The following is a 12,520-nucleotide window of genomic DNA, read 5'->3' on the forward strand; positions in this document are numbered from 1 at the left end:
GTAGACTATAAGTTAACTCTGAAACAGTATTCACTACTTAACATGATGGTCCAGATACAACAAGATGCAACTTAGCAGGATATATCCCAAAGGAACGCGAGTGGATTCATCCAACTACATGCCTCAGCTCTTCTGGAATGCTGGCTGTCAGATGGTGGCGCTCAACTTCCAGACAGTGGGTAAGTAAACACAGAGCTCATGTCCCTTTCATCAGAACCACATTTCCAAGTGTCTACAAGCCATTGCCATGAGAGCTTGGGAGAGGGGGAGAAAGCCAGATTTGGTTGAAAAATAAATAAATTTCAGTGAAGGAAAATCAAAGCAGAAGGAAAAGTCTGAAGTGTGATCATTGAGAGGTTGTCTTTAATAATTTATGAGAAGGATTTTATATCTGGATTTCATGCTATTTTTCTTTAGTCATATGTGTGCTGACACACATAAACTTGTGCATGTGTGTGTGCATGTGTGTATGTGTGTATGTATGTGTGTATGTGTGTGTGTGCATGTGTGTATGTGTGTGTGTGTGTGTATGTGTGTACTGACACAAAATCATGCTTCTTCAAATAGTTCCTTATTAAAGGGCAATATACACATGTGCATACACAGAAATATGCTACAAGAAATGGAATTTTTATATTATATATATTTCTCTGTGTTGAGGAGGCATGCGTACATGAAGAGTTCAGGTGGGGGTTAGAACACAGTGCTGGACTAGTTTCCTCCATCCACCATGTTGTTCCTGGAGACTGAATCACACCCTCACAGGGCACAGCAACCAGCCTGATCTGCTCATCCATCTCACAGCCAGAGAACTTGAGTTCTAGTAGCTGCTTATTAAGCATATTCCACAATCCACTCAAAACATCTCTTCTGTCACTAACCAAGATGGGTTTTTTTCCTACTATTTACCAATGTTCTGAGATCAGTCTTACAGATAGTTATCTAACCTATTTCCTGAAATTTTTTGAAAAGGCTTCTAAATAAAATGATTTTGTTAAATTATATAAAAAGTTTTGAGCAGAAAGCATTTGGCAGGATGCAAAATTAGACATAAACATTCGAGCTCGTCTATTCTCTCCTCACTAATGTGTGGCATGAGGTGGCTCTATTATCAGATACCTTGGTCGAATGCTGTCTTTGAATAATGGGAACAACAAAGGCAGGCAAATTACATCATCCACCATTTTAGCTACAGCTTGTCCAGGTTGAACACTTGACGTGTTCCTTCATCTTTACTGTTTTGCTTCCCTAAGCTGTCCAGTCCGACAGTAAGGTGGCTGGTAAGTCCTCCTCCCTGCTGGAGTTGCTGACAGAGTCAGCATATTGTCTTTTGTGGAATTAGAAAGAGCTGCACTTCACAAGGCATGGTATCTTCGTCCTGTGTGGTCTTTATACGATGGCACCTTCCACACCAACACCAAGTCCATATTTATTCCCCTGTCTCCCTCCTTTTGCCAACTGTTGAAATGTTTACTTTTCATCAGATATTTGTATAATTTCAACATGAAAATCCTTTACATAAATTTCATGTTAAATCATCTTTCCTGTGGAGACTTGAGGTACAAGATGCTAAGGATGCCAACTGTGTGGCACCTCTTCACTTTCTCCACCCTGCCCCCACGTCTCTATGGTATCTTTCTTACTTGGAACATAAGCCTGTAACCCATCCAGATTTGACTCTGGTGTACATTCCCTTGGGATAAGATACTGAGCTAGAAGTAAGTATATCTTAAGAGATATGACTCCTTTTGTTAATTTGGATCAGTGGATCACATTCTGTCTCCTACTAACACATCTGTCTGCCTCCCTGGACACAGTGACCCCGGGCTTTCATTCTGCTTCCATTCTCCTAAAACCTTGGAGGAGTGTCTGTGTGTACACATGTGTGCATATGTGTCTGTGTGGGGGGTCTGTGTATGGCCACCCACATGGAGGTCAGAGAGCAACTTTTATAAGTCACTTCTTTCTATCATGTGAGTCTTGGAGATCAGATTTAATTTCTCTGCTTTTTATCTGCTGAACCATCTTCCTAGCCCTAATACTTTTCCTCTCATTAGGAAAAATGTGTCTAATCAGTACTGTTTAACAATACGGTTTCCTGAGCAACATTAACTGTTTCAAGTATGAGAGGTCTGTTGTTTCCTTAAGTTACCTTGTCCAATTTTAGTTTCATGATCATCATAGTTTAATAAGGCAATAGAGAAATTTTAATTTATTTTCTGTGCTTTAAAAAGTATTACATAGAACTCTGAAGAAAAGGCCCTGTTATTACTTCTTTGTTGGCCTCATTAGTACAAATAAATCACTTCATGGCTGATTTGGAACAACTAGACACTTCCTCAGTGCCTTAGGAATTTAAAATCCTTGTTCTGCTTTTTATCTTTATTTATTTATATATGTATATATATAAATAAATAAATAATATATATATATGTGTGCTGCGAATAAATAAATAAAAATATATATATATATTTGTGCTGCGAATCAAATCTTACTTTGATTTGATCCAGGGTTAGGATCCACACACTAAGTAAATATTCCACCACTGAGCTCGGGCCTAAACTATGTTATTATTTTTAATTTTAGCAATTATAGTAAACTTAGGCATTCATTCAGTACACTGTTGGGAAGACTTTGACCAATAACCTTTGAGCACTTAAAAAGAATCTGTGAATGATTCATAATGGTTTATAATTAATCACAGAAATGCGCATTTAAATATTCTTCTATACATTAATTAATAACTAAAGCACCCCTCATAGTGAGTTATAAAAAAACACCCCTCAATAAATCCTCTAAAATGGCTTATGTGAGCATAAATAAATTTAAACTCTCTGGAGAACATTTTAACAAAATTTACCAAAGAAAAAAACAGCATTTTCTAATGTACCTACCTTTTGCCTCAACAATTACCCTTACTTCTAGCAAAACCATTGCCAAGTTCTCTAAAATTTCATTATGACATTCCCTGAAACACTTACGTAAAATGCTGAAAGTTCAGTAGAAATATAGATGTGTCCAAAGAGTGAACTGGTTTAAAATCATCAACTCAAATATAAGTATTCAAAGGAATTTTTTTACAGCTGTTAGAACTTAGGCAGATAAATGCTTACTAAAATGAGTACAATGTTTGTAAAAACATATTTGAATAGAAAAAGATAACCAGATTACAAACCAGCCTCTTGGCAGTGTTCTCTCTGAATTTGGGGATTACAGCTCATTTTATTTTTCATTTGTGTCTCTAAATTATTATGACAGTGTCTATTTCCAGGTACAGTCATGAATGCTGAGGGAAGTGGACTAAAATATTGTAGTCTTACTGTACAATTTCCAAACACAAATGCTCTCACCCTGCGTGTCTTTGGTCCTCAGACCTAGCTATGCAGATAAACATGGGCATGTACGAATACAATGGGAAGAGCGGCTACAGGCTGAAGCCAGAGTTCATGAGGAGGCCGGACAAGCATTTCGATCCATTTACTGAAGGAATCGTAGATGGGATAGTTGCCAACACTTTATCTGTTAAGGTATGTACCCTCCCACCCTTACCACCCCCTACTCTTGACACCCAAGTCCCAAATGCACCCCCAATAAGAGGCTGAAATATAACTTATTCTGCATAAAAAAAACTGTCTCTGTCATTGAAAGTTCATGAGCTAAGAAGGTTCCTTCATACATTTATCCTTTTAAGGATCAAATATTCATTAGAAATTTCCCCAGACTACATAGCCATAAAGGAGCAGAGTCTCATTTCTTGGGATGAGAGTAAATGGAGTTAAAGAAATAGAGGTGATGACTTCCCAGAGGCAAATCCTCTCTGAGAGCAGACATCCCACTGGGAAATGCACACAGAAGCCAGGGGTCTGTGTGGAGACCTTCCGGTCTCCCCTCCCCAGGTTTCACCAAGTCTAATTATTAAATATTGAACAAAAGCTGCCAAGTTACCATAGCATATTTTATAATCTTCCAGCATATTCAGGGATGTAAAAGCCATTTCAATAATCTTAAAGGGCTGCTTTCTTAACTATGTATCTTATCCTAAAAATTATTTTCAATTCCTTTTGTTCCGTCTTTGAAACAGATGTGAGAAGAGAATTTTTAGCTGTCAAGAAGTATTTTAATGCCACGAGAGGGCTCTATGTTTATAAAGATCTTGGCCATAGATTCTGGAAGCATGTGGTTGTTGGAATTAAAGTGTTATAAAAAGTAAAAGTTTGCTTTTTTAAAATCTCATTTATTGAGTGTGTTCTTGGATAGCTTCATGACTAATAAAGTTCCAAAACTAAACATAAGTGCATTTTGCAGACTGACCTTAACAAAGTCATGTGAAAAACTTGTTCACCCACCCTCTGACAGTTTATTATCTAACCCAAACACACATGCACACACTTTATACTGTTGGTGATAAAACACCAAGCCCTTATACATGTTAAGCAATGTCCAAACATTGATCTATATCTCAAGCACTTAGTCTTTGTGAGAGAATCTCGCTGGGTAGCCCAGGCTTGCCGTAAAGTTGCAGTTCCTCCAGCTTGACCGAAGTGCCGGAATGATAGGTCTCTATACCCGGCATTGCCTGTCAGTCCCTCATTCTCCTCAAAGTGAGCCACTTTATATTCAAGGCTCAAAAATAAAACCGTAGTCAAACATTATGTAATTATATCTTTTGGAGTTATATCAAACCACAGATTATAGAGTGACCTAAGCAAAACCAGTGCATAAATGTATTTAAGAGACTGTTTTCAGCAGATGATGTTTAATTCCTGTCAAGAACGGTTAAGACACACGCCACACCATACAGTGACAGCAAACTAATTTCAGCATTCCTGGCAATTGTTGTTCTAGCAGTAGCTTGACCTTGTTCAGATCTACCATATTTCCCATATGCCTTTTTGCTTATTGATTTTGCTTTGAAACTTTTACTCTGACAGTGGAAACAGTTATAAAACCATGACCTGGATACAGGGAAGTTGGGGTGAAGGAAAAATAGTTAAGAGCCTCTACTAAAAATTTACTCTCTAGCTTCTTCCAAAATGTAGGTCTCCCTCATTATGCCAAGCCTGGAGTCAGGTTCTGATTGGCTCTGTGATACCCCTATGTGGCTCTTCTGGGAGAGACCTTACAGTTCCAAATCTACGTACTATTATGCCTACATACCATCCAAGTGAACTAACAAGAACACCGAGGCTTAGGGTCATTGCTGTTTCAGGGCTCTGCTTTTCAACAAACAACATGAGTGCCCAAAATTTCAGGGCATCTGAATCCATTGCAGGGATCACTTCACTTGAAAGTGTCAAACATGTTGTACAAAACCTTCCAGGAGGTAGAACCCAAGTCAAACAGCAGTGGTTTATTGCAGGAGTGGACTCGCTGTTATCCATCCGTACAAGTGCCGACCTACTTTGTCTCCCTACGGAGTAGTTCAAGATTGTGGAGTTGAATGAGATTTTAAGGCTACATATTCACATAACATCCCCCACATCTTCCTCTCTTGAAACCAAGTTGCCACCATCCAAGGGATCTGTCACCTATCACAGAGATTATTGGAAACAAATAAAATATTCCTATACTTCATTCCAGAAAAAAAGCAGAGGGTGATGGAACAATCCCAGGTTATGTGTTTGGAACAAAGTCATGAGCCACTCAGCAGTGTTCTGAGCTTACCCATGACAGGGACAGTACTTCCAAGATGATGGTTGGGCTAGAAATCCAGCACAGTGTTAGCAGGGACATAAACGGTGAGAGTTGACAAAGACCCTGCTGATGTGGCCTGAAATTCTGAAGGAGGCAGGGAGGCAGGAACCTGGGAAGCTCTCTGAGTTGGTCCAGTATTATTGTGTCCATTAACCTTTAAGATAGGTCCCGGAGATGTTGACAATTAGATTATAGATAGATAATGACATGGGACCTGTTATAGGACTATGTAGACCTAACTCTTACTTAACTATAAGACACTGATTAATTCTGCAGCTAAACAAAGAGGCCCACAGTTATACAGATGGCTAACTGGATGCAGACAGAGGTCATGCTTCCTTGGTGACATCCAAGGATGCTGCTCCTTTATTGCTCCCGTACTACTCCATCTGATTGGCTCCTAACTCCCCATTCTCATTCTCCTCAATCAATCCCATAAGCAGAAAAGGGGTGACATTTCTATTCTTCCTTTTGTTTCATTGTGTGGTTTCCCACTCAGGCTGTCTTGGACCTGATTAGACCGCCTTAGAGTTGTCCCCTGGTGCTTTGTTACTCATTGTTCAAGACTTCCTGATATTTTCCAGATTATTTCAGGTCAGTTTCTCTCCGATAAGAAAGTTGGGACTTATGTGGAAGTGGATATGTTTGGTTTGCCTGTGGACACAAGGAGGAAAGCATTCAAAACCAAGACATCCCAAGGAAATGCTGTAAATCCTGTCTGGGAAGAAGAACCAATTGTATTCAAAAAGGTGGGTCTCATGTTTTCTTCGAGAGGCAAGTTTTTCTGGGTGTTTTAAACAGAGGAATAACCCAGTTATCTGGTTGGTTATGGGTGTATAAAGTATTTGTATTTTGAAGGTTGTCATTAAAGCTGCTATTTTATTTTTTAGTATTTAGCATTATTTAATTGTATGAATGTCTACCCTGTGTATAAATCTGTGCAGCACATGCTGGTGCCCAGGATATCAGAAGAGGTGGGTAGATTGCCTACAAATGGAGTTATAGACTCTTGTGAGCTGCCATGTGGGTGCTAGGAACTGAACCTGAATTTTCTTTGAGAGCAACAAGTATTATTAACCTCTGAGCCATCTCTGCAGCTCTTTATTCTTAGGTTTTGATTTCATATATCACAGTAGTTCCCTTTGAAAACCTGCATGCATAATGATGTGACCCCCCTGTCTGAGTTCATGGAAAGTTCCTCATCAATGATGTATGTGTGATTTAAAAAAAAAAAAAAAAAAAAAAAAAAAAAAAAAAAAAAAAAACAGTACCCTTTTCTTTCAATGCTCCCCAAACGGTATACAACCAAAGAGATACAACCAAATACAGCCCTATTTCTGATTGTGTCTTTTCTTACTTCACAGAGACGCAACCTAACCTTTTACTTAAATCAACCAAGTATCTACTCAGCTTTGGGAAAAGCCAAAATGCTTTCCTAATACTTCCTTAGTTCTTTCTAGGATTTGCTTACTTTATGTCCCCACAGGTAGTTCTGCCTTCTCTGGCCTGTTTGAGGATAGCAGCCTATGAAGAAGGAGGCAAGTTTATTGGCCACCGGATCTTGCCTGTACAGGCTATTCGGCCCGGTAAGCACAGTGTGGTGAGAGACTGTCACTGAAGAATGACTGGGCAGCTGTTGCTCCTCTGTGACTGTGCTGTACAGCAGAGGCATTAAAACTGCTCAAGTCAGTCTGGTTGTTGTGCGTGTTTGTCATGATGCTGTGTTGTAAGAGTCAACGTTGGCCACAATACGTGTGCATAACAAGCTGTTTGAAAACTCACATACATGTATTTTTGGGTCCCAATTCATGAGTCTTGTGGGTTAGTACTAGTACTGTGTATTAGGTTTGTTTTGTTTTGTTTTGTTTTTTTACTATAGTGAAAACTACCTGAGTCAGACTGCTTTATAAAGAAAGGAAGTTTATTTCACTCCGTTTTGGAAGCTACAAAGGTCAAGATCTGGTCATTTCATCCGCATTTTCTCTGGTCAAAGCCTAATAGTGGAGACTTCCTAGAGAAAGTTGGGGTGGAGATCGCCTCAGCAGACAGGAAACCTGAGAATTGGATAAGGCTATACATAGTGTTTGTAATTAGAATATCTCTCAAAAACCATCTCTGGCAAGACCTAGTAGCACAGACCCATGACTCCAGCTGTGCAGAAGGCAGTCGCTGGATGACCACACAGCCTCCAACATGGGGACCTGTAGGACAAAGCATATGAGCCACAGGATAAATATTGGGATAGCCTGAGCTCATGGAAGACCAAACACGTTTGATATATCAAAAGAATTGGCTGTCTGGGCTATCCTGAACTCAGTGGTACATTTGGGGTGCCATTTGGGTTCATTTTTGTTCCAAGTGTGCTCATTTTGGGGTGCGTGCTGAAGTGGTGGTGGCACCCAACATAGGGATTCCTTTTCATAACCCACAGGGTTGCTAGAAGTGCCCAAATCTTTGTGTGCACGTTCACTTGTTCACTCTTTGCTTGCCCCAAAGCACTAATGCCCCATGGACAAAATAGATCCCCAGTCGTGAACGCATGCCAAGTATGATTTCTCATAGAGGGCACATTGGGACCAATAATTCAAACAGGGACATACGGTTTGCAAGGGGAAATGTGGTTAGAACAACAACAGCAGCAACAACAACAACAACAACAACAACAAAGGAATCAGCAGTGTTCCAATTGTGCGATTAACATGACCTCTTTGTGGAGCACCATGGGTGCATGAGGAAACCAACAGGTGACACTTAGTGTCCTTGTCGTCTTGCAGGCTATCACTACATCTGCCTTCGCAATGAGAGGAACCAGCCCCTGATGCTGCCAGCTGTCTTTGTCTACATAGAAGTCAAAGACTATGTGCCAGACACGTATGCAGGTAAACAGTGCCACCTGGGTCATTTGCATCTCCGTGACCTGATGGAAGGCTAACTGGGCCAATGCTGGGGCACTGTGAGCCTCACAAGCACAACTTGTGTGTGGATGCTTAACAGTCAGTCACTTGAGCCTTTCTGTGTCCTTAGGATCCTAATCTTTCAGTGTTTAGTCTATTACCACATGGGCTGTCTTATCCCCGTGGGACACATCCCAACCCCTGCTGCCCCTTCCACAGTAGTTTATCCAGGTCTGTACAATGAATTTGCCTTCACCAGTCGCAGGTCCCTAATAATTCTATGGATGGAGTCATAAATTAACAGGAATTAACTTAACCAGAAGTTACATTTTTTAACAGTTTTGTTTGCATGGTTTTTGTTTTGCTTTGTTTTAATTACCATGGGTCATGGGAGTGAAAGACAGTGGCCATTGGTGGACATTGTGACAGACTTGGAACACATATTTCTGGCCCAAAGGTGAATAGCTATAATTCTCTCTGCCTAACCATTGTCGTGCAAATGACACTCCAGTTGCCAAGACTTTGGACTGTTCCAATAATCTGGAAGACAGACTTTATGTGAAGAGTCTATTTATGAAACTAAGCCAAGTATGGAGCCCATTTCCAGGATAGACAAAACTCTTCAAAAGGAAGGTGGAGAAGATGGAGTTGGGGGATCCTAATTTGAAAAACATATCATTGCCTTTCAGAACTGAGGAACTTTGACTTCTTTCTGAAGTTTTATCCAAGTCCTGACCCGTGTGAAATCTCAGAACATGGCATATCTGAGTGCAGAATCATAGGGACAGGTGGAAGATTACCGATGCTACATGGCTGAGTGGGCGGGTGGGGGATGGGTGGATACACACAGGTAGATGATGGGCTGTATGCACAGATGGTCCCTTGAGTATATCATGGGTAGCCAACAACTCCAGAAACCTTGATCTGCAATGTCTCCTCCCTGTTTAGATGTAATCGAAGCACTGTCAAACCCAATCCGGTATGTCAATCTGATGGAACAGAGAGCTAAGCAGCTGGCTGCACTGACCCTGGAGGATGAAGAGGAAGTAAAGAAGGAGGTGAGAAGGGGTCCAGTCTTAATGCGTGACTGTAACATGAGTTCCACATCTACCTGCTGGCAGCATCTATGAGTTCTGCCTCCAAGTATTCAACCAACTACGGATTGTGAATTTCTTTTTTAAAAAATTGCCTCTCTCATGAACATGAAGACCCTTTCCTGGTAATTCTCCTAAACAGTCCAGTACAATTATTTATATAACCATGATCTACAAGTGTACCGACTATGGGCGTAGAAGCGCTACAAAAATTTCACACATATTTCAGAGTCTCTAATGCCTGTGGCCTTTGTGATTTTCTTCACATAAATACTAACATGTATATAAAATAGTCAGCAGGGCCATATGCATTCACATTTAATAGCTTTCTAATCCCCCAGTAGTGGTGATGAGTCACCTTTAGGAAAAGAAGTAGCTTCATTCTTTGCATTCATGAATTTAGTGTTCATTCATTCAAACACTGTTTGGTTTGTTTTGGTTTGGTTTTCTGAGTCCAGCGTAATATTCAGCATATGCTATAGTTTCAGGACTTTGCCAATCAAGAGTGCTTACTGCTTGTGCACCAGCAGGAAACTTGGATGTTGAAGTATTCCTCCCTCATAATCCACTGAGTCATTTATTGAATAAATGTTATCTCCATGCTAAACATCAATGCTGGAATGGATATATATCAAATCACATGTACACACACACACACACACACACACACACACACACACATATACATATATATATCAAATATGGATACACATTTATATGCACCTCCCCTGAGAAAAATCACACCCTGTCTTTCTCACTTCTGAAAAGGAAAGTGACGTTAATGAATCAGGGTTCACACGTTAAACTTGCAGTGGTCATTTCTAGTTCAGTGGGTGGTGGGGATGCTGGCTTTACCTAAGCGACGGTGCAGCCTTCACTCGTGAAGAAACATTTGATGCCCCTCTGGTTAGTACTGAAAGAGCTTGATGGATGTCACTTGCACAAGATACCAAACTAATTTTACGTAGTAGGTGTTCATGGGGCGGGGAGATGAGCGCCACGGTTAACATACACGCTGCTCTTGCAGAGGACCCAGGTTCAGTTTCCAGCACCCACATGGGGACATAAAACCATCTGCGACTCTAATTCCAAGTGATCTAATGCCCTGGTCGACCCTCTAAGGGAACTGGGCACACATGCGGTGAAAACATCCATGCATGTTAATTAAAAAAAAAAAAAGCCAAAAACTAAAGGCAGAGGACATGTTGGCCCACTACTTAAAGTCTTTTCTCATCACTGGTCCCACCAGACTCTTCAGAAACCTTCAAGTTCAAGTAGAACTTGAAAGGGTCGTGAAACCGAGGCTCTCACCTCAGCCCATGACTAAGTCCTATCTTCACTTCATCACAGATAAAGTCCTCTGTCCACTTATCTATTTTTATTTCTCATTGTGTTTCAAAGTGGGAGGCACCGCCGTAGGCTTCCTTCCTACGAACGTGGGGAAGCACCGTTAGGAAGTGAATCTGAGTCTGTTCTCGGGGGTAGGACAGGTACAGTAGCTAAGTTCATTCAGCTGGTGGAGAGTTCAGGGACAGCTATATGTTTTGGAAACCTGTTTCAATCGAAAATTCCGTCTCTAACACAGCCATCAACACTGCCCACATTCGTCCTCAGCAGACTAAGCTATAAATCTCCCTCATGGTGTTATGGGAAAATGGCTAACCTCGCCCTTACCCACCAGGGTCCGAGGCAACATGCTGTCATCCTAACAAGCCACATGGAAGGGACAGCTTATTGTAATGGATTTCACATTTATTTATTTACTTAGTGTGTGCCTCAGGGTGCCACATGAATGTGTGCAGGTGTGCAGGTGTGCAGGAACAGAGAAAAGCTTCTGAGAATTTGCTCCCTCTGTCCACCATGTGGGGCCCAGAGCTCACACTTAGGTATCAAGCTTGTTGGCAAGCATCTTTACCCACTGAGATATCTTACCAGCCCAGGACTCAAGAATAATCAGTGTCCTCTAACAACCTCAATAGCATCTCCTCTGATAACCCCAGTAACATCTCATTGTTGAAAGGCATTTGACTTATATGTTAAACATTAGACAGATTTCTTCAAATATGTCTTCTCAACTGCTTGGTTATTAAAGCCAAAATTTCTGCGTCCAGAGCACAAGTCTTTTTCACTAATTGTGCATAGTATCTTACAGGTTGCCTTCTACAAAACCTGTAAGAATGACTGTTAAGTTATCTGTTCACTGATTTTACATGTGGTACATTTGTGTTTAACTTTTGGAAAGATGCAAATTTTAAATATGAAATCTTAGATTTAAAAAAAAAAAAACTCATTTTTGGCCTTACTTTGAAGAAAAATATATTGCAGTATTTCCATATGACCACTAGGTGGCAGAGGCTAAAAGCAAAAATCTAGTAGGAGCAACTAAAATTCCATCATATGAAGCTTCCTTAATTGAAATTCATATAATTGGATCCCAGTGGTCTTCCAATTAAGTTTATAAAAATATATCTTTGGCACCTTTATTTATGTCATAATTTCTATCACTATGGGGAAGTATTTTCTCCTTGTTTCCATTATGGAGAGACCGGGGGAAAAACAAAGTAGAAAGGGTTGATTCCTTTGAGCTGGACACAGAAAATTTGGGGTTTGCATTTAAGCTCAAGCATCAATCTGGTGAGAAGGGCTTAATTTTTTTTAATTGTATCAAAAAGTTAAATTTGGTAGTTCTCAACTGTAGGTATTTAACCATATTATTTATTTGCTTTTTTGTTTGTTCATTTGTTTTTTTGGTTTTGTATTTAATGTTGTTCTCGTATGACAGGGTGAGTCCTTTGGGACTTACCTCACCTTCTTACGTGTCACCATTTTAGCCGTAAC

The 12,520-nt window shown here is 40.3% G+C and overlaps 1 protein-coding gene across 3 annotated transcripts in view; it reads left to right on the plus strand.

Moving 5' to 3' along the window:
• Nucleotides 1-12,520, plus strand: part of PLCB1 (phospholipase C beta 1) — a 644,223-nt gene that overhangs the window by 521,813 nt on the left and 109,890 nt on the right. For all 3 annotated transcript variants that reach the window (XM_080931577.1, XM_080931578.1, XM_080931579.1), the window contains exons 18-23: nt 55-179; nt 3,373-3,527; nt 6,279-6,443; nt 7,181-7,280; nt 8,469-8,573; nt 9,537-9,646. In XM_080931577.1, the coding sequence (XP_080787703.1) occupies nt 55-179; nt 3,373-3,527; nt 6,279-6,443; nt 7,181-7,280; nt 8,469-8,573; nt 9,537-9,646 (760 nt within the window). The remainder of the gene's footprint in view (nt 1-54; nt 180-3,372; nt 3,528-6,278; nt 6,444-7,180; nt 7,281-8,468; nt 8,574-9,536; nt 9,647-12,520) is intronic.

Source organism: Micromys minutus (genome assembly GCF_963924665.1).
Source record: "Micromys minutus genome assembly, chromosome: 17".
Lineage (NCBI taxonomy): Eukaryota > Metazoa > Chordata > Mammalia > Rodentia > Muridae > Micromys > Micromys minutus.